The 24549-nt window shown below is 39.2% G+C and overlaps 1 protein-coding gene across 4 annotated transcripts in view; it reads right to left on the bottom strand.

Moving 5' to 3' along the window:
• The window catches only part of SPAG9 (sperm associated antigen 9), a 60566-nt gene that overhangs the window by 18181 nt on the left and 17836 nt on the right, over positions 1–24549 (bottom strand). For 2 of the 4 annotated variants that reach the window (XM_056505632.1, XM_056505633.1), the window contains exons 4-14: positions 17234–17328; positions 12550–12703; positions 8272–8482; positions 7676–7775; positions 6984–7105; positions 3902–3959; positions 3213–3365; positions 3075–3126; positions 2568–2698; positions 1408–1464; positions 368–541 (exon numbers count right to left, since the gene is read on the bottom strand). In XM_056505632.1, coding sequence (XP_056361607.1) covers positions 368–541; positions 1408–1464; positions 2568–2698; positions 3075–3126; positions 3213–3365; positions 3902–3959; positions 6984–7105; positions 7676–7775; positions 8272–8482; positions 12550–12703; positions 17234–17328 — 1307 coding nt within the window. Of the gene's footprint in view, positions 1–367; positions 542–1407; positions 1465–2567; positions 2699–3074; positions 3127–3212; positions 3366–3901; positions 3960–6983; positions 7106–7675; positions 7776–8271; positions 8483–12549; positions 12704–16420; positions 16795–17233; positions 17329–24549 lie in introns of those variants that run through there. The other 2 variants (XM_056505634.1, XM_056505635.1) reach the window with 1 other exon arrangement.

Raw genomic sequence — 24549 nt, 5'->3', positions numbered from 1 at the left:
AAATATATTGCCAAAAAAGCACAGGAGAAAAAACATAATTGCAGATTCTTGTTAGCCTGACTCTTAAGTGAGCCTGAAATACCTGTACAGTTATTGCCCAGCTACAACATTTGCCTATAAAAGTGTACCAAGTGCTGCCTCCTGTGCCCAAATGCAATACTTTTCTGCAAGACAGTGGTATTTACCAAGTAGAATATTTCAGCCACTGCTGCACATTTCACTCTGCACTATCTTGAGTCCTTTTGAATCAACACTCACTTCAGGAAAGCATTATACTTAACCTAGCAGCATACTAGTAATCTCAGAAAACTAAAAGAGTAAACACCTGATAGAGCATATCTACTAGTATAAAACCAAAATGTCTTACTCTTCACTGAGGAATTCAAAGGCTTTAGATTTGTCACTGGGTAATTGAGATAAGGTGCTGCTTCTTTTCTTGACTGATGGAGTAATGTGTGAGGTTGGAGCATTATATTTAACATTGACAGGAGGTTCTGGTTTCTTTGCTGTATTGCTGGATGAACTGAAGAGCCTGCTAAAACTAGAAGAAGAGCAAAAGACAAGAGTCAAGATTTGTCAGATCCAAATTTGACTATGCAGGTGAAACACCACATATGCCACCCTGCTCAAAACTGTTAAAGTAAGAAACTGGAGCCCAACATAGCAGCAGCCACCACACACTCAGCAACACTCTCAAAGCACAAAAACTCATGTCTGTAAGAAAAATTCTTAAAGGATTATTATCCCATTTATCAAATCTAATGGAAACTTCATCTTGAATTAACACCTACAGGGAACCAACAAAATTAGGATGTGAACATCACACCTGGAAGACAGTTCTATGAAGGACATTAGCTCATGCAGAGAGCATTTTAAAAACCCCACTATTTTCTAGGCAACAAGATAAAACAGTTATCAGCAAATCACAACATCAAAAGGATTATTTGACAAATATCTTGTTGTGAAAAACACTGGTTTAGATTTAAAGAGCTTGAAGTCAGCAAGGAGAATGTAACAATCAGTAAGCTGTACTTCACAGAAGAAAAAGAAGCTGAAATAAATGCAATCCACACATGCTATTCAGGTTTTTACTTTTCATCATAAAAATGAATCCAGAAAAAATGTTCAGAACAAGAATCCTGGTGCACATTCAGCAAGAAAAAAAAAATTCCAGCACTTTGGCATTTAATGTCCCAAAGTGCACAGCCAATCACTACATGCTGCAGCTTACAATGCATTTTGTCTTCCAGACCAGTCTTACCGAGTTGGTATGCTGGGCAACAAGAGGAGAAGGGTTAAGATATCTTCATCTGCCAAAAAATAATTAGCTAACATACACAAATGTGCCAGCTAATTGGTTAGGGTCTTTATCTATTCCTGTCAGTGGAGTTGTGTTTCTATACTTACAATTGCCAAATGCTTGATCTTTTCTTCTCTTGCATGGCTGGATTTTCTCTGGATGCTCTAAAAGAAATGAATTCCAAGTTTACTGAGTAAGCAACAACTAAAAAAGGAAAAGGAATGGAACAGTGTGTAACTCTTATTTTTTAGAACAGGATAACATCTTGAAAATAACAAAGACTGCTACTTCTTTACTGATCAGAGCATAATACTGAAATTCCCACTAGAGAAAATAAAATTACATAATAAACTTCATCCACATTTCCTTGCATCCCAAACAAACTCTCATCCTTTTCAGACAGAAGACACAAGTCTGCATAACACTTCATAATGAAAAATGCTCCAAGAAAGGAGCAAACTGTTTTAAATTATTCTGCCCCCTATTTAATATTTTAACCATTGCTTTTTGTTTTAAAGCCTATTAATCTTCAATGAGTAAATGAGTATGAGTAAATAATTGATAAAGTGAGTGTTCCCATAGCCACAGATAAGAGATAGGAGAGGATTTCTACAGCAGACAATAGCTACAGAAGAATAAGCCATGGCTGTTGGGAATGTGCATTTTCCCTCCCCAAGGGTCACAGGCATGAGGACAATGGGAACAATTACATGTCACTGCTGTCCATGGCCAGCAGGCAGCACCACAGCCTCTGCTTCCTGTGGTCAGGGACAAGGATGAGCTGGGCTGAGGTCTGAGGCAGAAGACTTAGGTTTTTAAACCATACCTTCCAAAAACTGAATATTCAGGATGCAAATGAGACCAAATCACCATCTCTACTGCTTATATGTAGCACGCCTTGCAGAATTTAAACTGTTTCATCCTGAACAACCTAAGTCCTTCCAAAGGAATTATGCTCAGTCTGAAGATTACATTATCCCTATTTTGACATCACAAGGTATGTGTACACACAGTAATTTCTACTGCCCACCAGATTAACATTATTTACAATTATCAGCTTTGGTAACTGCTCCAAAATAAGCATCCCTTGAAAAAATGTGTATATTTCACATCATATGAGGTCTCATCAAGAACCATTCTGACAAATTATATGTCCATGACTTAAAAACAACGTTCCTCGTGGGCATGAGGAGAACAAGCAGGAGGCAGTGAGCCTGCTGAGCAGATCACAAGGAGCTGTGTCAGAGATTCCCCAGAGCCCTTTCACCTGATCATCTCCGTCCATCGCACAGCCTCCTGCAGCTCCATCAGCCTCTCCTTGTACTGGTTCCTCTCCATCAGCACTCGCGCCATCTCCACGCGCGTGAAGCGCTTCCGCTGCGCCGTGGGGACGTCGCTCTGCGCACAGGGACACGCGTGCCAGGCACCTGCAGAGCCCCCTCTGCCTCCTGGCAGCAGCCAGGAGCTGCCCTAGCCAGATTTCAAATGGTTTGGGGCTTTGGAAACCTCCTGTCCTTTGTATGCAATATAATGTGAATAAAAATAGCTCTTCACAAAAAGAGAGTGGTAATAGTGGGCAGAGAGGAAAGCAAGCAAACTAATCACTGTCAATTGAAGTTCACTTGTGCTCTTTAGATCTTCTGTCATTTCTATACAGGGAGGAACTTTACCACTACTTACTAAGCAGGAAGTTTTAGTAGAACCCAGTAAACACACAGATTTCTAATGCCCCGTTGAATTACACACACAAAAGCACACACACAAATACACCTACATCATCATCCTCTTTAGCCTTCTGTCTTGCTTCCTCTGCTTCTGCACGAGCTCTAAATACAAAGTAAAAAACAGCTGCATTAAATACCACAGTAGAGGTCTTATTTTCCCTTTTTCACAACCACAAAATTAAACTTACTTTCTCAGTTCTTCTTCCAGTTCTTTATTCTTCTCTTCAAGCTTTTGTTTCGCTTGTTTTACAGCCTCTAATTCACCTTGTAGTACATCCTTCTCACAGGTCAATTCATCCACCTTTGCTATTAAATCATTCTTCACTACATTCAATGCATTTCTACACAAACATTGAAAACACATGGTTATAAGGATGACCATGGTCTCACATATTCAGCTTCAGCCTTGATTTATTTTTGAAGACCTACACATTTTTTACACAGAGCTGCTGTAAGGAGATACAGCTTTCTTAGAGGTCAAACCATCTCTCCTAAAATCTCCAACATTCAAACGCATTCATATTCTCTATTAGAAAAAAGTACTGATAAATCAGTTTGCTTAGAATAAATTCCTCAAGTGCTCCAGTGGATTTGATTCTGCACTTAAAGCTGTTTGTCTGACAAGGAGTTGATCTCATCAGGACACAGCACTGCATTTCTTGAAGCCTTACAAGGATAAAAGCATATTTTGCTTCTTAGGTCCTTTATTTCTAGAAGATGACCAACTCAGACAAATACACCTACAAATTCCAATACTCACAACCCCACTACTCTTAGAACTGAAAGCACATTTGTATAGTTTCAATTCTGTATCAGGATATTGAAGATATAATGAAGTAACAGGAAACCAGTATTTTTAACAAACATTCTCACTTACTTTGTCTCCAGCAGCTGAGTGTTTTCCAAAATAAGGTTTTCAACCTCACGCCCCATTCCTTTCCAAAGGAAATAAACACATGAAATTAGCAAATAAAACGGAAGTTTTTACAAAAGTTATTTTTTGCCATTGTCTAAAGTCAACTAAATTTTAAGAATGGCAAACTTGCCAGAAGAACTGTGAGCAATCTCAAGTTTCAGGTCCAACCCAGCTTCTACAATGAGCTTTCCCTCCCCACCTTCTCCCAGTCTGACTTCAACTAAAGCCCAAAGACATCCCTGACTAAGCACAGGCCGGTGCTGCTACTCTGTATATTTAGAAGATGTTACAGTACTAAGTCAAAAACCAAACACAGCACGTTGCAGAAGTATTAGACCACAATAAGTTAAGTTTAAAATGCTCAACTGTCTTTTACACCATGTTAGATACCAAAGTGTATCAGTTACAGACACCAGACATGCTGAATAAAGTTCAGATTGTGAAAGCCCTGCAGATTTCCCCAGAGCAAATGATACCTTACCAAAGAAATTATGGTCTTTTAAGCCCATGCATTCCATGTAGAGCAAAAACAAGAACAAGAAACATTTCATGTGAGGTGTAGTATGAGCGAGGAGCAGTAAGAGATTTAGACTTAGGAAGTAAGAGCAAACTAAAACAAAGCCACCACCAAAAATCTGAAGTGGGATGTGATGTGATTAGAAGCAGGATTTATACAGAAGACTGATGTTGAAGAATTTAAGTTTGTCACAACCATTTCCATTGGTTAAACCTCTTATAAAAATCAGTAACTTAATAAAAGTCTCTCATTTTCTGTGAAATAATTTAGAAGCACAGTCCTTGGAAGAAATTCTAAACCATTCAGAAGTTTCCAATTAATATCCTATTATAGAAAAAAGTGAACATAACCATAACTTTTCAAGTAACTACTTGACTGTTATTTAAATTTCTGGAAATTAATTTCTCACCCTATTTTTTGCATATCTAATACAATTTTCAGAATTTTAAAAAAGGTAATTTCAGGAGAGAATAATTATTTTGCATCTTGCACAGCAAAATAATTACCACACAGATAACACCAGAAATTATGTTAATTCAAGATTAACATAATGAATGAAAAATATCTTAATGGTGGAGGCCTTTGAAAATACTTTAGGAACACAATCTTCTAAGCAACTTTGGCAGCAGAAGACTTTAAAGATATTTGGATAACAAAGAAAAAAAAGGGTATCTATAAATAGACATGCAAGTCAAAGTTCCCTCTTTTGACATTTCCCTCTCTGGGTTTGGATTAAAAGTAAATGACATTTACTGAAGTAACTTAGATCAGCCACATTTATCAATATCTGGAGAATCCCCTATACTGCAGCCATCAAGAGATTTTACTCAAGTTGCTATTGCTTTTTAAACATTTGCAGTTTTCACAGATAAAAGAAAGTAGGATCATGTCCAACAGGTTTCAGGATCTTTTATAATGCAAGAATAAAAACTAGAAAGCCAGAGTGCAACAGCAAAAAAAAGTTACCAAGCAGGGAAAAAATGCAGAGAATGTATTTTATGAGAGCAGCAGCCAAGAATGCCTAACTGGAGAAGCAACAGATTTCAAAGATTTTTTGAAAAAAGAAGCATACACACCAGAATATTCCCCTGGGTATGCAGCCCAAGAGAAAACAGATTAGAGAATCCCAATTAACTATTTTTACACAACTCCATACTGAAGTTTAATGCTCACTTAGAACATGTCCAAATTTCAAACACACAGACTACCCTGGATGCAGGTGTGGCTTTTCAGGTTTTGGACTATGGTTGTCCTCAAAGTGAAATCACAACTCTTAAAATTTTCAGACCAACACATTCTGCACAACAAACACAGGTAGAACCCTAGGCTGAGTTTGCACACAGTGGTGTTTCCAGCAGTAGATTTACAGAAAATGGTGATAACCTCACTGACAAACCTTTATAAGTTATACAAAAAAAGTGTATTATTTTTTGCCTATGAAAAACAAAGCATTAGAATCAGGACATCCTGACAGTAGTTTGATTTCTTTAATCAATTTATCACAGCAAAGGGATGGATGTTGCTCCATGTTAATACTTCTCCAGTATCTATATTTTTGCATGCAGAATGTGTGATTAGCTGTCCCTGTGACAATGGAATGACATCCAAGAGTTTGGATGGAGTATGACAGGAAGGATGTGGAAAGCCTCAGAGTGATAACAAAGAAAAACCATCTCAGACTGGAGATGGGCCCCTTACTTCCAGTGAGTAATACCTGCAGAAATGTCACCTGTTTGATGTAAAACAGGTTTCTGGAGGAACATTGAACAATCAGAAATCCAGATTGCACACAGGAGTTTTAACAGTCCTAACAATCTGTATTTTTGCAGGCTCAGAGGACAGAAGCAAACAAGTTGCTGATTGTTTGCACACAACTCATTTTGAAAGCACCTGAGGCTGGCATCTGCATTTTATACATTCCACAGTACCAGCTTTCATTATTTCAAAATGAGGCCTGAATAATTATATAGCAAAAAATATCTTGCTGTATTGTTTATAGAAAGATTATTCTTCTCATGACCTTTTTGATCTTGCTCAACTCAAAACTCAAGGTTTTTTGTCAGTCAGCATAGAAGTAACAGCAAGCTGCTTAGGGGAAGGAGAAATATGGGTTTCCCCTCCCCTATCAATTAACAGTTTGATTCTCAAATTACCACCATTTCATTTGCTGCAATTCTCTTTCAAATTAAAATCCCTAAGGAATGATAAAGCCAGGCCACTACAGATCAGGCATGACCTGAATAAAACTACTTAAAACTAGTTCAAGACAAAAATCCTTCCTTGAGATAAAAATCCTTATGTAAGAACATACAGGAAGAAATAGAGAATAGTGTAAGAAGTGTCCCAAAAGATTAAGATCATTATACAGAGAGAAAGAACAAACACTTTCTTCTCTTTTGCATTCCAATAACGACCTTAAGATGCCACTCAAACAATTTTAATGCAAATGAAGCCTGGCAATAATAATTAAGCACATCCTAAAAAGGAAAGTTGCTGTATACAGCATCTTTAAATAACCTTTCTTACCCAGTAAATCTGCACCTTCATCCACATCTCCAATTAGGCCAGAACCAGCAGATGACAGCTCTTCAAAGAGTGACTCTGTGTTACGGTCAAATGCTTTGTTCTTGATGCCTTTGGTGGGAGTGCTGGGCAGAGAATTAAACAAGTCATGAAAAAGCAGGGAGATAACATTCTCACAACAAAGAAAAGCTTTCTCTGTATTTTTTACCAGTAGTTCACTTGTTCCCTCAAACAAACCCCACAAGCTTTCAGCTGGCTTACAGGTTCTAGGTTGTATTTTCAAATACTGCTTTGCCATCAAGATCTCAAACTTGAAGCAGTTGCTGATACTGAGCTGGACAGGATTTTAATAAATTAAAGCATATCAGGTTTTAGCCTATAGAAATTCAGTTGTGTCAGGACTTAGTCAGCCCAAATGCCTGAAGAACAGACAGCTCAGCTAAACTGGAAGTCATTCAATATAATAAGAATGCAAGAGAACTGAATAGTAGGAGGTCAAAATATTCCTCTGGTCAGAGAAGGGGCTCCTTTCACACAAAGCACTTACACCCTTAAGATTCACCATACAGGGTAATTCTATTTTTCTCATCATAAGAATGAAACAAAGACAGGAAAAAGGAAAATTCCCATACACAGCATCTTTAAATAACCTTCTAAAATTTGTCATCTTTATCCAATCACAACACACAATTTACCTGGAACCCTTATATCCACTGAGATCTTTATCCATATCCAACTCTGGAGTTGACTCAATGATTGCCTGAACTTCAGATTTTTCTTCATTTTCATTTCCCCCTGGGCAAAGCAAGTGGTACATGTCCATAAACAAAATCATCATGACATATTAACTACATGTAGTAGCTTTCAAGCAATCACCAACTTAGGATACTTCTGTTCAAAGACTTTTCAAGGTAATTAACTGAAAAGACCCACAGATTTTGATACTCTAGTGCAGACACTGGAATTCCTAAGTCTCTCCTGAATTTAACACAAGTCATCCAACAGCAGTTATTTCCTACTATGTCTGTAATTGAAACCAAGATGTCCAACACTTAATGACTCCTTGTGCATTTTCTACTGTCAAATAAATATCATAAATAATTCTTATCCTGAAGAAAAAATGGACTAAAGTCACCAATAAACAACAGACTTATCTCTGTCCAATATTCTGTACTCCTTAAAATACTGAGTAAAAACCCCATTCTCATTTGTGGCACAACAAAAGATAATTAATAAGTGATTAAATATGAGGTCCATAGCAACCCTACATTAAGAAGTTAAAGCAGCTCACCAGTGCAAATATTTCTTGTCTCTTGAGCTGCCTGTACTTCAATATTCTTGCTCACATCCAGCTTCTCATTTGGCATCTCTGTGTCCTTTGTAAGCCCTTCAACATTTTCCTTTTGAGGGGTTTCAGCAGGCAGCACAGGAGCATCTGAAGCAGCTGTGGATGCTGGAGTTGTACATTTGGAGCCTGCCTGGCTAACATCAGAGAGCTCATCCTAGAATTGCACCATTAAAAGTGTTATTAGAAGAGTTGGGCATATAAACTAAGGAACAGACAACAAAATCACTGTATTTTACTGAAAATTATGCAAATGCAAAGACAGATTAATAAAAATAATATTTTAAGCCAGTACAGTCATCTTCAGCCTATGGCTGTTTCACTCTTGTTAAGGCAGTTATAGCTACATAAAAATGCCTTTATTTATAATAATGTTTGATTTCAGCTGACAATTTTAGTCACTACTTTTCTATGAAGTCTTCCAGAAAACAAGCAGCATTCTCATTCTAAGAGTCCTTCTAGCTGCACAATGAACTGCTTCATCTTCCCAAAGCTGTTATAAAATGAATGGTTTGGAATATACATGGTACCTTAAAAAGCAGCCCTGAAGCAGTGATGCAAACATGGATATAACTGATACACAACTGCAGTAATTCATACAATCATAATCACAGAATGGTTTGGGGTTGGGAGAGACTTAAAGACCATTTTGTTCCAACCCCCTGCTGTGGGCAGGGACACTTTCCACTAGACCAGGTTGCTCCAAGCCCTGTCCAACTTGGCCTTGAACATTCCATATTTGCAAGCACTGCACTCAGGTTCTGTTCACCTTCCAGTCTGAGCTGGGAGCACAGGCTGAAAATGGGAATGAGACATGAAACTGCAGGAACTACTTGTCCACTGGGATTTCAGATCAACCAAGGAGCATCAGCTAACAGCTCCCCCTCAGAAGCTGATTCCTGGCAACAATTTACAGTGACACTGCGTCAAGACCCACAAGTATGGCATTAATTATGGATTTAGTCCAGGTGCTGGACTCCAGACAGGGACATCACTCAGAGCTGCATCAGGCACTGGGTGGGAGGGCAGAGTGGACTGTGTGTGACACAACCAGAGGCCACTACCTGAAAATCCCAACAGCCCTTTTTTGGCTCTTCTCTCATCTCCTTCATCCACATTTTACCTCCCATTCATCCCAGACCCACATCAGATGTCTGATTTATGACTTAAGCAGCACATGACAGTGAACAACAGCTCACTACAGAGAGGAAAACAAGTCTGCCTGCTTGGGCCAATAGTTCCTAGCACATACTATTAGGAGAATATTGTTGGGGAAAATAAAGATGTTGAGGCTGCTGTGTGCAAAATGAAGGCAGGATGCTAACTCTTAATTAAAAGTTCTTGTAGAGCTTGTTTGGAAATCAGAGCTAAAAGCAAGGCTCCTGGACAAGTCTGTGACATTTTTAAAGAGAATGTGACTGAACTTGTCAAGAACAAAACAGATTTAGACTTTGCAAAGCACAAATTCAGTGCATGCCTTTTTGAGGAGGAAATGAAACTGAATTTTAAGGTTATTTTAAAAAACATAGAAGAGACTTGCATGTAGATATACACTGTCTCACTTGTACTTAGCATAAGATTGCTATGGATTGTAAAGTAAAGATTTCTCCTTTTGGAACTTACTAAGGTAAAATTTTTATTTGTTTGGGGGCAGGGAGCAAAACACACATTTTTGTATATCAGCACAAATGTAAAGCTTGTATCCTTTAGAAACATCTCCACATTGAATTTGCAAGCCCTAGAAACAAAAAAACCAGCACTAACTGCCTATCACTTACTGACAGTTCTCATTGTTTTATAGTAAATTGCAGAATAACCAATTATTAATATTTGATTTTCTGTCAAAATTATTCAGAAATACAAACACCTTTAAAGGAATAAAAGAAAAGAAAGAAACCACTCTGCAATTTACCCAATTGCCTGTTGAATGGTGAAGCTGAGGCACTGGTTAATGGTTCATACTCCAGCGAGCAGATACAGAAGGGAGGAAGTGCTGCCCCTCACCAAGGGCACCCACAGCTCACACAAATGAGGAATAAAACCTCAGCAGAGCTGCTGGCTCTGTTTAAACATTTCTACATCTTTGTATTCCAAGAGCATCCACTAACTGATGCAGCACAAACTGATCACTGACTTTTGCACACAAAGCTCAAGGAAAATTGCTTGATAGCATAAGAAAAAAAACAGGGAATAGAATGGTCCTTTCCCTAAGGGAATTTCAAATCACTCCATCTATTTTATATTTCTGACTTTATTATCTATGGTATTTTTTTAGCTTACTCTTGGAAACCATGAAGATTAAACTATTATGAATGTTTGTTCTAGAACTAAAGAAAAGCAAAAGCAACTTCATTAAGTGACACAGAGTTAATCAGAATATCTCAAAGCCCAAACATTTGAAAGTCAGTGCTGTGTTGACTTAGCAAAATTGGCTTTTTTTTGTCATGTTGCCAAAAGACTCTTCCTGAAATAAAAGAAAAAATAGTTTAAAAATTCAATCATTATATCTGAAGGAAAAACTCATCTGCAATGCTGTGCAGGAACGAGCAGAAAAGAATGACTGGTACATAATTATCTGTCATCTTACAATGATATCCAGCAATGTCACTATTGCACAAGCTTCAGAATACCCAGATTTTTTCATCTCTGCCACCTCCTCTTTGTGATACTTTTGGAGGAAACACTGACCATTAATGAGAGGTTCAGGCATTAATGGAAAATAGATGCTAGAAAGCAGCAGAATCTTGTTTGTGCCTTGCACTGGATGTTGAAAATATTCAGAAGTATTAGAGAAAAAAAGTTTCAAATGCTGGTTTTGACTTCAATATATTCAAACAGGTTCTGACTTCACTATTATTCAACAGGTTCACTTCAGAAGTACTTTACATTCACAGCTACTAAGTAAATATGTTGCTTTGGACTCAAAGAGCTTATTCTGAATAAAGAGATTTGAATAACTACAGTCTGTGCTATTTTGTGAGTTCTCCTTTTAGCAGTGCATTATTTTTATAAGAATGATACCAAGAAGCCTATTTTGACAATATGGATTAGCTAATTTTCTGAGGGGAAAGATAGAATCAGTAGCTTACTTTTCCACCTCATCTCCACCTACACTTACTCATAACTTGTACTTATTATACATAAGTTATATTTCAGTCAGCTTACCTAAAATCTGCCCATATAGTGATGTTTATACCATAAGACAAAGGGAATTGGACATATTCAAGATCCAGCCTCCTGAGTAGCACTCTTTATAAGTCACAAATTTTTAGAAGCAAACTCACATTGTGACTTTGATATCCCTATAACTAACCACTACTTACTCTTCCCATTATGACCCCCATGATAAGTACATGGATTGCTAGTACCTCCAAATAGTTTTTGTAGTTGTGATCAGTCAATATTCCCCTGCTAGAAAGGTATTAAGTTCACCTCAGAGGAAACTCTTCTCAGCTGTATGCCTCTCCAGAAATAACAGTACATCCATAGGCTACCAAGAAACCTCATCAAGAAACACATATTGAGAGGATTTACATATTCCTGAGTTCTTCACCCTGCAGATCCTCCTCCTGCTGTGCTGTGAGTGCACCCTGGACTGCCAGACTCATCACACTCCAACACCACTGCACCCATTCCTGCACTCCTGCAGATTGTTTTATTGCACCCTTTCACAGCTGGAACACAAAACAATTGCAGGAATTATAGCCAAGCTACCACTAAGGGAAATTATGATCACAGACTAATTTAGGACACTTAGGTCATTCTCAGCTCTGTGTCTACCTGCACCATACACCTGGGAGTAGGCAGAGGCTGCATGAAGAGCACTGCCCATGTAGTAACCAAAGCTTTCCTTCTAAAGCAGCAAAAATAAATCCAATTAGACTGTTGCCACCACCTAGTAACATACCTAGTGTGGAAAACCAGTTGGGACCTTTGGAAAGAGTCCTTAGTCAGAAAGAAAAGACCCAGGACTGAGAATAAGAAGAGAACTAACCTGTATTATCACTCATTTGGAAAATGCCCCCAAAACTTTGTTTCTTGTACTAAAAGTTCCCCCAAACTCACTGGAGTAAACAACACACTTGGCTTATACAGAGATGTTTTAGGGATCTCTCTCCTTTCTTTCAATTTGGTTTGGTGTTTTTCTCCATCCTCCCAAAGAGCTAGCAGCTGCTCTGGAGTTCTTGCTGCCACACACACAGAAGGCAGGCAGGCTGTGCTCACCTTGAGGCTGGTGTGAGAGCGTGGCTGGCTCAGCTCATGGAATTTCCAGTGCTCTGCTGCGGGCGTTTCTGCCGCGTCCCTCTGCGCCTCGGGCGTGAGCAGAGCATCTCCTGCAGCTAGGGGGAAGATGCCCAGGGAGATTGGACGCTCCTTCCTGTTGGAAACACAGGCAGGGTTCAGCAGCCATCTCACATGTGCCAGTTTATTTTCCTGCAGGCTTCTGAAATCAGCAGGGAAGTGGTGAAATTCCAGGTTCAAACAGCCAGACACTGCTCCATTAAATGCACAGTGCAGCACACCCAGACTGTGCCACGGCACCCAATAATTCCTCATTTCATAATTGCCAAGTTAATTCCATGCTTTAAATAGCAGTTATTGATTTACACTGCAGCTAATCTGTAGCAAACAAAAGTTTTACAGAAATGAAACACCAACAGAAGTATAAGACAAAAGTGTTTCCTTACTTCAGATTGAAAACAGTTTTCAGCAGCCACTATTAAAAATACTATTTTGCACCTTTTTCTCCAAGACATAAGCACATAATTTCTACAACAGCAAACAGCTCGATCATCAACTGAAGCATTTGCAAAATTGTAAACAGTAAGCCTCTTCTCAAATCATTGGGTATTTTATTCCTGAAGATCACAGAAATTACATGGATTTGTGTAAGAGAAAAGAACTGGGTCAGGGAATTACCAACGTTACAACTGGCTCAACTAAAAATTGTGTAGTTTTACCCAAGATCAGTTCAACACTCTACTTCACCCTAAAGCTGCACAAAAGCTTGTACCAGCAAAGCAAATTATTTCATCTCAAATTTTCACTTCTTCACTCTTTTTAATTCCCTATGGCAAACAGCAGTTGGAAATTCCAAAGGTTTATGTATAACCCTCAAAAGAAACAAAAAATCCACAGGTCAGTAGCGTGCTAAGTGAACAAAAGGATTCATTCTTCCTGCTTCATTTGTCTCTGCTAGCAAGAGACAAAACCATTGTGTGCAATGCCATTCATAGGATGCTGTGGCCAGCCCTGAAAAGGAAAAATATCAGCCAGGCCTAGAACTGAGATAAGCAAAGTGTTTGTTCAGGCAGAACAATATAAAGCAGAAAAAAGTGATTGTAATCAACTAGCACAGCGTAAGTATAGTAGAAGCAGAAGATAAAAGTGTGCAGAAGTGATGGCATAGTTTTCACATTTTAGCACTATAAAAAGTCACAACCACATTGTGCTCTCTTTCACAAGGCCCTAAATTAAACATAACCTAACATAACATAAGGCAGAATTAGTATCTGCATACAAAATACATGCAAATAAATATATGAAAAGAAAGCTAAGCATTTTTGGACATATTTTTTATTTTGTTTATTTACTTTGAAGAAAAGTTAGTGAAGAAGGGATTTTATTTACCAATTAATCAGTAAACTCTATTTGGTAAATTTTACATTGTCAAAACCACAATGTTCAAACAGCAAACAATTCTAATTGGCATGAACCTTTCCAGTCCAGGTGTACAAAGATGCTCCTTGTCACAAAAACCTTTGCACCTAATTCTCACATTGGAGCTATCTTGGCCTTTCAGAAATATTATTCCAAATTAAGTCATTAATTGTGAAGTAGTTTAGCACAACAAAGCAGGCAGCAAAGTGAGAAAAGCAAAATCAGTCTGGGTTACAAAATTCAAAACATCAGATAATGCTCCAGCATCTGCAACTGCTGGAATGAGAAACCCCACAGTGGATTCCAAGGATTCCCACTATTGTAACAGGTCCTGCTTAGCTTTAGATTTCCCACAACTCTCAGGCATGTGGGAACAAAAGACAGGCCACAGAAGCTGAGATTATGTCAAAAGAAGGCTGAGACCATTTCATTGGATAAGAAGTGCAGGAACAAAAAGAAAAGCTGCCTTCAGTGGCTGCTAGAGCTGCTCTGTGGGACCTGCCCTAGGCAGAGGGTGCAGCACATTTCCCTCCTGCAGGACATGCCACAAAGCTGATCTGCTTGGCAATCCTCAAAAGAGAGAATATTAAATGGGCACCAAAACAGTTCACACATAGCACTGCTTTTTTTTCCAGATTAGTTTGAAAGAAATTTTATAATAAACATATTTGGACATGTTAGAACAGAGGTCAGGTGTATTGCAAGGCTGTACAGTAAATGAAGTTTGCAAAAGGGGCTCATTTTGGAAATTCATCTTATTATGTGAGTGTCTGCATTAAAAGAAAAGATCCAGTTAGACTGAGGCAATTTCAATTTATCTCACTGCTTGTTGAGCAGAAAGCAAAGAACCTCTTTTGCTTCCCCAGTGCCCAAAAAATACCTGAAAATGCCACAGTGAGCAGAATGGAAGCACTTATTTTGAAAGCCTAAACTAATGTTCTGAAGTGATGCACTGAAGCATTTACAGGAACCTTTAGGAACTTTTAGATACCTAGTTCTAAAATCTGACTAGTGTTAAAAAACAAACAATGCTTCTATAATTAGATTCCTTCATCCTATATTTTCATCTCTTTTTTTTTTTTTTTTTTAATGAATAAAGACTAAGAAAATGAATTCTAATTCATGTAATTCCTAAAGCAAATTAGAAGGGCAGGAAAAAGCATAGCTCGCCCAAATCCCTCAAATCCACTAAATACTCCAGGGGAGAAAAAGCACATTACAAAAAAAAAATCTACTTCTTAAATTATCTGACTGCTTAAAATGTAAAAATATCTTATAAGTTACTGAATATGAGGTTCTGTTTTGGTTTTGTTTGGGTTTAGAATTAGGAAATATTTGTCCTGGGTTTGTGTTTCCCTCTCTTTTAAACAAACAGCCTTCCTAACTAGGTGAATCAATAGAGTTTCACTTGAAATTTATTTTATTTCTTCATATTTAAATATTCATTCAAGTTTTTTTTATAAGCTACTGGTATCAACTGGTATTTCTTTCATCTATTGATTGCCTTTAACCTTCAGAACACTTCTGTGCTCACAGACCCAAGTTAAAAGCATAGTACCATACAAAGTCTACATGCACCAAGAGTTAAGGAGGAAAAGGTCACATAGCTGTTCAGAGAACACCAATTTCCAGCCTTTTTCCCATTTAAAATAAAATATACTATTACATTTATAACCACAGGTAAAACATGTCAACTTTTCAGACCAGAAAGCTGCATTTTAAAACTTTTCCAGCTGTTTTCCATCTGTAATTATAGTATTAAAACACGTCAAGACTACTTCTGGCCACAATATTCTAATGCATTTCTGTCTGCTACTGCTCCAGGCACGTAGGACAAACCTGGGGGGGGGACTGGGGACAGACAGCTGGCAACTTGCCATACAAGTACAGAAACAGAGGAGAGGATAACATTTGGCTGAACAATAGTGAATAGGCTTTAAGAGCTCTAATGCTTAAATAATGAATTTTTTTTTCCACACCAACCAATAATCAGATTTTTTGAAAATAACATGATCGACTAATTACTGTGGTTTTAACATCAATTAACTGATCTTACATAAGCCTTGTGATTAAAACAGGTGCAGGTTGATAGTACAAAGCCTCAGGCTGCACACATTTATGCTACACAAGATCAGCCAAGGACCTGACAATACACTGAACGTGAGCTTTATCTCTGACATTAACATTGCAGCTTTTGCAGCAGGTTACAATAAACTGATGTTAAGAGCTTCGCACAGAAGAGATACATAAATGACCTTTAATAAAAGGCAATGAAAAAATAGATTGTATCTCTGTACAGTCATAGACACATTTACAACAAAACCTGACATTTATATGCAATTTATTTCTCTAATTAGTCCCTGTTTGAAAAAGCAGAACAGAAAGCAGAGGAGCAGCGAGAGCACACGAAGAGGGGATGAGTGGTTCAGAGTACCTGAGGATCCTCGGGAGGTTCTGTGTCAAGGCTGGCACCCCAGTGGAAATGGAAAAGTGCACGAGCAGCAGGACAGAGAGCGACACCAGGATGGCCGAGTTAATGACCACCGCCCCGCCAACGAAGCCAAACACAAAGAGCAGCATGCAGCCCGGATTCATGGCGCTGCGCTGGCATGGTGGAACGCCGGCTCCGGCAAGGCTAGGCAGGGGCCGAGGGGGGATCTTTGGAGGCAAAGTCTGTCATTCAGCCGCCACCACAAAAACAATGCCATCAGCAGCGGCGGCGGCAGCGGCGCGCTCCGCTCTTCTGCAGCGGCTCCAAAGCAATGACATCACCGCCCGCCTCCCCCTCGCTCCTGCTCCTCACAGCAGCGATGCAGCAGCGCAGAGCTCAGCCAGCCCGGGCTGCTTCTCTCCTGCACGCAGGTTCAGAGCTCCAGAGCTCCAGAGCTGCAGCATCTACTCCCAGCGAGCCCCGAGCAGCGGCGGGCTCCACGCACGCACCTCCATCGCTCCGCACACACGGACACAGCCGCTGACATTGCCCTGCTGCCCCAACACAAACACCCCAAAAAGCTCAAATTGTCAGAGGCTAATTAATGTACCAAGTACACCTCAGTGCTTACAGCACAACAGCAAAAGCCTCTTTCCACGGATTTCTACACTGTTCTTTTACCACATTCTAATCACGCAACAAATCTTTCTGATTCAGCCGAACCGTTGTTGTAGGATTAAAGAACAAAGTCTTGCAAACACAAATGAATGGAATTTTTTTTCTCATTTCAGGGTGAGAGAGCAATAAATAGCTTACCTAATTCTACTGTGTGTTGTGGATTCTAGTTGATCACCCCCTGTTAGCTGATGAAGTTTGGTTCTTTCCAAGTGCTCCATATAATTGTGTATCATCTGTTTAAAAGGACAGAAATAGCAAGAAATTTTTAGTAGCATTTACTTGTACTACAACTGCATAGCTTTTGACCAATATAGTCTCCCCCTGTAATGCTACATAGTAAAAGCATTTAGAGACATTAAAGAAACAAAGAAAGAAAAATTATACAGTGTGCAAAACCACAAACCAGAAGAGAAGTCCATAATAAATTAAAAATACTGGAGAACTTCCTTGTACATTCATGCACAGGAAACACCCTAAGGGTAAAGAAAATGCATGCAATATTTCAAACATGAGTTTGAAAAAGAAGTACCATGTTCAAATCCATTTTTGAGCCTGAAACCTCTATGTCCAGCATATATTAGCATTTTTTACATGATATATAATAGGCACTATAGGCCTAATTGCAAAGTACTGTGAAGGTCAGACAATGTGCCCTTCAAATATTAAACACTGAATCCACAGTCTAATAATGAGATTATTTCTGTAGGCAGAAATATGAAGTCCCCATTTCTTCTCAAATACAAATAAGCTTTCTATATTTTCTACAAGGGAAGTTTGGTTTTAAATTATCTAGACTGACATCTCATTAAAAGGACAGAATGGCTGTGGATCTTTAGCACTCAAGATGAGCTCTGCTCTCTTTTTCTCACAAGAGACACGTACAGACCAACATGGTATTCCTGCAGTCATGACTTATTTAATGAGCCCCTATGCTCTCAGCAGGTAACTGATCCAGGACATGCCTGGGGAGAAGGACCAGCTATCACTGCATCATTCCAAGGGCTTCATTTGGACACACATCTCTGAACTTAAAGCTGGGAAAGCCTGAGGAGAAGCCCATGTGCAATTTGGTATTTTTAGCACTTCCAACATTCAAGTTCACAGATGAACAGGGCTCTAGGAACAACAAAGGAAGAAAAATCACAGGTGTACTGAAGAAGAATTTAATGTGCTTTTTCTTCCTGAGACATATTCAGGTCATATTTTAACATCTTCCTATAGCAAAAAAAAAACCCAAACAACTAATTTCTTCTGCTATTCTACTCAAAGTATACAAACACTTCAGAATAGTGATATTACCAGGCATTTGCACAACTGGTTTATATAATCTTTTCTTTTAGGGGCAGCTGCACACATGACTACTGAACTCAGCAGGACCTAGAAACCTACATTTACGTGTTACTCTCAAAACAGCTTTGATGAATCTGAGTTTGACCTTCAGGTGCCACTAACCTCAGCTAGTGCCAGCTTCTCCTCAAATGCTGCTTGCCAGCATTAGCTACATAGGAATAAATATTCCTAGTTTCAGATTTTTCTGATCAAACAAACTGGCTTAAGACATCCTGACTGATGGATATTCTACAAATCAGTAACTTGTGTTAAGTGCTGGTTACATAGAGATGTTGGTCTTACCAGCATTCACCTGAACTAATAAATATAATTCAGACCAGAACAAAATATCATGCTATTTTCAGAGAAACATTATATAATATACTTGGACTGCTGTCAAAAGCTTACAACATTTATCCTCCAACAAAATGCAGAGTTTCACCAGGCCATCCCATTTGTTTTCTGATTTTTAATGCTTGCTCACACAGAGGCAAACAAAAGGACTGCAAGCTCCACCTTCAACTATCCACATTTGTTTTTTTCCATTTTAACCAAGCAGCCAGGACTAGGTATTCCAAATGTTCCTTTGCACAGTTTTACACAAATTTATTATAATGCTGACAGTTTAGAAATTCCAGGGGGGGATTGGTAGGGGTTGTACCCCAAGAGTGCATAACTTTAAAATGCACATTTAAGATATTGCTGACCTGCCTACAAACACTCCTATCTGCAGCACACCATTTGGTCTCTCAAAATAAAATTTTAAACAGAACAACTACTGTGTTTTCAGCCAGTGAACAGAAGATGAGTGTCTAGTACCTCTCCAGGGAACTGCTAACACATGGGAAGAAAGAATAGGGTCAGTAAAATCCACACAACTTTCATGTTTTGCAAAGGACATGGTTTTATCCTACTCTCTTCCCTCCTCTCAGTCTGTTCTTTTGTTTATTGAAATGTCTCATCACATTTGTTACCCACAGAGGCTGGAGGGCAGGTCAATTTAAAGGACTGCTCAGTTTATATTGTTCTGCAGCTGAAAATGATGCTGATAATAAAATAAGCAAACTCCTAGAATCACATACTTCAGCACAATGCATATAAGCTATAGGAACTCAAAAATAAAATGAAAAACAAAACGTGCAATGCTTCATGGTAACTTAAGATTAGTAGAATCTTAAGGTTCTATGTGCACATCCAGTTCAGCACAGCAATTTCTCCACAGATCCACGCTATATGTGCTTGTGGTGTGCAAAAGTACCACCATGTAAAGGCCACTCTCTGCCTCAACCCAAGGTTCCAAGGATAAAAGTTGACAATACTGGAATAGTGTCCACAAGGAAAAAGAGTGCCTTACTCTCCTTCCCCATGGGATTGGGAGCTCCACAGCTGGTGCTGTAGAGTCCTAAGAAATGGTATGTGAATTCCCAACTTCCACAAACATCATTTGAAGGGTAAAGTAATAAATACTGCAGCTTCTTGGGAAGTAAGCCCACTCTAACTGCTCATTTGCAATAAAACTTTGAGTACTCACTCCAAAACCACTGGGATTTGAACCAGATGACATTCAAAAATCCTTTTAATCTAAATGACCCTCAAGCCTTGGAATACCCATGAAGTGCCATTCTGATCCAAAAACGTGTAATGAATTAATGCACTAGAATTCTGAGGACTCAAAATCTGATTAGAAGTTCTGCTGTTTTGAGATTATTCAGCTGTTGAAATAAAAAGGTTTCAATATTACTGACTTAAAAATAGACCTAAATGGATTGAATTGCTCTCCACTCAGCACAATTTTTACTGAAGTTATGCTGGAGGGCAGATGATAAATAATTGAGTGTGTCTACCCATCTTCTCTTCAATACAAGCTGCAGTCAACATTTAATCATCCATAACCTTTCACTACAATTTGCTCTGCTGCCCATAAAGTCCATAAGCATTTTGAATGCAACCAGTTGTTCCAAGGACACATATCACACACACAGAGCATTTCAGCATAGTTGTAATTAAACACCTTGCTCAATTACCATTAGCTGAGGGGATTAGAGATAAACTCAGAACTTGGAAGAATGACCTTAGTTAACAGCATTTCACAGTTTAAGTGTTAATGATTTTAAGGCACATGTACAAACCAACTACAACACACTTTTGAACACATTACAGTATGAACATGAAATCCATTCCCTTTGAATGCAATGTCTTTCCTCATAAAAATACTCAGATGGATTTCCTCATATAGCACGTGACAAGTTTTACAACTGCAGAAGTGTTACAAGGTTTTTCTACATCTTAAACTTCAGCACTCAGACAATGAACATCCTGGCACTCATTTCATTTCTACCCTTACAAATACAACCACTCCCAGTGTATACAAGCCTGGCACTTGTCACAAACAAATGTGGATATGCCATGTTGGGGATATTGTTACCTGCACCTTTGCCTTAACCAGGTTGAGAGCATCTCCTTAATACCTTCCTTCCTCTTTCACTCCTCCTTCCTTTTTGTGTCACTGCTTTAGCTCCCCCAGACAGGTTTTAGTAATTCTTTGTCAGACCAGGCTCAGTACTACAGCCCTCACTGCTTATCCTGCAGATCCAATCAGGCTGGGCACAAGCAGCTCCTCCCTTTGGGAATGTGCACCCAACTGTGTGCCTATAGATCTTTCTCTGTCCCACATAATCTAGATTTATTGAGGTAATAGATATTTCTACAATCTCCTTGATCCAGTATCAAAGTCCTAAACATACTTTCATGTAAGTACCTTTTTTCCTTACAGGGTTTGTGGTGAGTTCCTCACCCAAGCACCAGTCCCACTGGAGAGCTTGATGCATCTTTATCCACACACAAGATGGTGTTGCTGGCAGATACATTAGTATGTAAAAATGTTAAATCTAGGTTTTATAGATCAAGCTGTTAATGCTCAGCATAAGGCTTTAAAAAAAACTATTTGCTTGAACTGATATCCAAGGTCTAATCTCACAGACAATGTGACAGCTGCCCATGCTTAGCTATAATTGTAAATAGACACTTCCACTAGTCTTCTCTTCCTGTCCCCTGGCCAGGGACTTGCTGGGGATATGTTGATCCTAATGAACCTGACAAAGTCCATTCCCAATGCCAGAGCCAGGCTCACTGTTCTGTCACGTTGTATCAGTGCAGAACACTGAGAAACTTCCATGGCCCAATTATGCTTCATTAAACTAAGCCCATATTCTGTGTCAGGGAAAGATATTGAACCACCTCAGCCTGGTGTTTCCCAAAGGAGAAAGAGAATAACTTCCTAAATGGAGATAAAAGAGGTTTATTTTGGAAACCTGTGCAGAGAGAGGCCACAGGTATTAGTCAATTCTCCAGCAAATCTCAAGTATTGCTTTGCCTCAGGTTCCCAGCTGAGTAATAAACATATAAGCCTTAGCCAAGCCTTTAAAAAGCCAGTGCCATAATTATGAAGTTATGCCCTTTAACAAAACTGCAGAAAAAAGAAAGATCCTTTACCTCTGACTCAGCAGGCAAAACCACACTGAATGGTTTGCTCTGGAAAGGCACCAGCAGCAGAGCATCATCTCAGCAGCAAAGGCAAAAAGCCCTCACAGGTACAAAGAGCAGACAGGTCTGCTTTTATCCAGGCATGAAAACAAGCCAGATTTTATTAAACACAACAGTATTTGAGATACAAGAGGCAACTGGCAGAATTCTTTTCTAAGTCAAAGAGCAAAGATTTTCAAATGTTTGTGTTAGACCACTGTCAGTCATTCTGCTTTCCAGCACACTGCCCCTGGCATTCATTGCTTCCTGCATCTGGTCCTTGACAGCCAGAAAAAAATGGAAAGAAGACTTTGCATAGTTAGGTTCCAGAAGTCCCACCTCAGGAACTCCAGCACACTGCTTTGTCACACGATCAGCACAAGATCAAACCCACTGCAGGCACAGGAAAGACAAGGAACCAGGGCACAAAAGTCAGAACATGTTCAGGCTGTTCCACCCATTCTGTTCTGACCATTTTATTCTCTTCACTACCTGCTACATCCCACCTTCCAACCTGCCATCTCAACTGCTCAGGTTCTCACACCCTAATCCATTTAAAATCAAGCCAGTTAGCCCAAGCAGAGTCTTAGTGGGAAGGAGGATTAATGGGATATCCTGCACTCACAGCAGGCAGCCCACTCCCTCTCCAGAGAGCAGCAAGACAGACACTGATTTAACAGGAGGGTGATGGAGGGTAAAACCTGTCCCCAGAGCTCTCCCCTGCCAGGGCAGCCCTGCTACCTCTGCAGCTGCACACACCTCATTGCTGGGCAGGCTAGAGCTGGAACTGCAATGCAGACCCTGCCTCTGGCAGGCTGAGCTCCAGGAGAACTCCCAGCTCTCACCAGCACACACACTGCAGAGAGGGATTGATTCAGGCCCCTGCTTCACATCCCCCATCCATGGGTGGAGCTCCCCAAGTTTCAGTAGGTCTTGGTCCATTGTAAAATGACTGAAAATGGGTGACATTCCCTGGGGTGCTGAGCACTGAACTCCAGCAAAGGCAGCCACAGACAGGTAGGGAGGGTGGAAAGCTGGGTATGGTGAAGGACATGGATACAGAACCTCAGGTCAGGAGTCAGAAGAGAAAGACATTCAACTCTGAAATATTCATCAGTGAAAGAAAGAATAAGGGGGAGTGAGAGGTAGAAGGAAAGAAAGACAGGAGAGAAAAATTGCTAGAAATTAAGATTGCACAAAATGCAGTCACATTGCATCTTTAAGATGACATCTGTCAAAGCAAGCTTTTTAGAGCTAAATTTAAAAAAAGCCAAAAATTTTTTCAATGCTTTGTTCATTATTTGGTCAATTAAAAGAAAAACAATTGCCATTTCAGTAAGTACCAAAGATGGATCACTTGTAATCCAGTCCAAGTGGATTTGGAAGGAAAGAAGTATCCCTTCCTAGTAAAACATAGAAGAAAAACATTTAAGAACCAAGTACTTGTCAGAAATATTTGATCCAATAAACTGATAAACCTAAATGCTGAAAGTAAATTGGATATTTGCCAAAATACCTTGCATTAAAAGAAAAAATTTACTACACAGACCTAAATGGTTAGATTTGTTGGGAGAAAGGGAAGCAGTAAATCACAAAGGGAATGGGAAGTTGGGCATTATTATCAGCCAGTCCTTTCCAGTTCCCAGGGATTTCTGCCCCTGGTCTCAAAAATGCACCCGATACAGCATTAAAATGCTGAGATGCTCTATCCTTTTAAGGAGGTGCATCTTTGCAAGGTTCACTATGGTCTGGAAAACCATTAAAAAAAAAAAAAACAAAAAAATTAAATCAAGGAAACAATCATATTGAAAGAAAGAAATACAGAAAAAAGGAGATCTGATTTTAGGAGAACAAAGGTACAGATACACCATTTCTTTCTGAAGAAAGGATAGTCACCCCAGTAATAGTAAAGCCAAGGAAACATCTCTCCCTACACCAAAGAAAGTGAATTTAAGATATAAAAGCATTTAATAAATTGGAATCAAACCAGCAGAGGCTGTTGTCCATTTTGGAGCAAAACCTATGTAAAAAGATATTCAGAACACATCATTAGCATTTCATTGAATTAATGGTGCCCAATACATTTCATCTTGAACTCCATTTTTTTCAATAAAAATCTGCCAGTTCTATTGTGACAGAACCCACAGGTTCTAATTACAATACCCAGATCTCTGTAAGCACCCAACACTCTGAAGTACTTCCAGATCAAAAGGATGCCAGAACTCTGTAGGCAGCATTAAGATTTGTCACTTCTCATTTTACTTAGATTTCCAGTTTTCAACAGATGTGCCATTCTAAAGCAACTATCTAGTAGCAAATGTGATTTTAAAAATGCTATATTTCAGTAAATACATGAATATTTTTAAGAGCTTCAGAAGTCTTGTCACACAAGTGCTACAGACTGGTCATGGCTCCAATTCACTTTTCAGCTGCTGTCAGTATAAAACACTTAGGGTTGCTTGTGGTATTTAAAATAACCAAATCTGACATTTGTATCTGCTTCCCCTTTCCCCACATGGGCCTTTTGGACTGGGAGCAGTCAGTATGGCATTGCTCTCTCTGACCCTCCAAAAAAAAACCAGCTCTCTGACCTTCCAAAAGCA

Source organism: Oenanthe melanoleuca, chromosome 18 (assembly GCF_029582105.1).
Source record: "Oenanthe melanoleuca isolate GR-GAL-2019-014 chromosome 18, OMel1.0, whole genome shotgun sequence".
In the NCBI taxonomy this organism is placed as follows: Eukaryota; Metazoa; Chordata; class Aves; order Passeriformes; family Muscicapidae; genus Oenanthe; species Oenanthe melanoleuca.
This window is presented reverse-complemented; position numbering and strand designations above follow the sequence as displayed.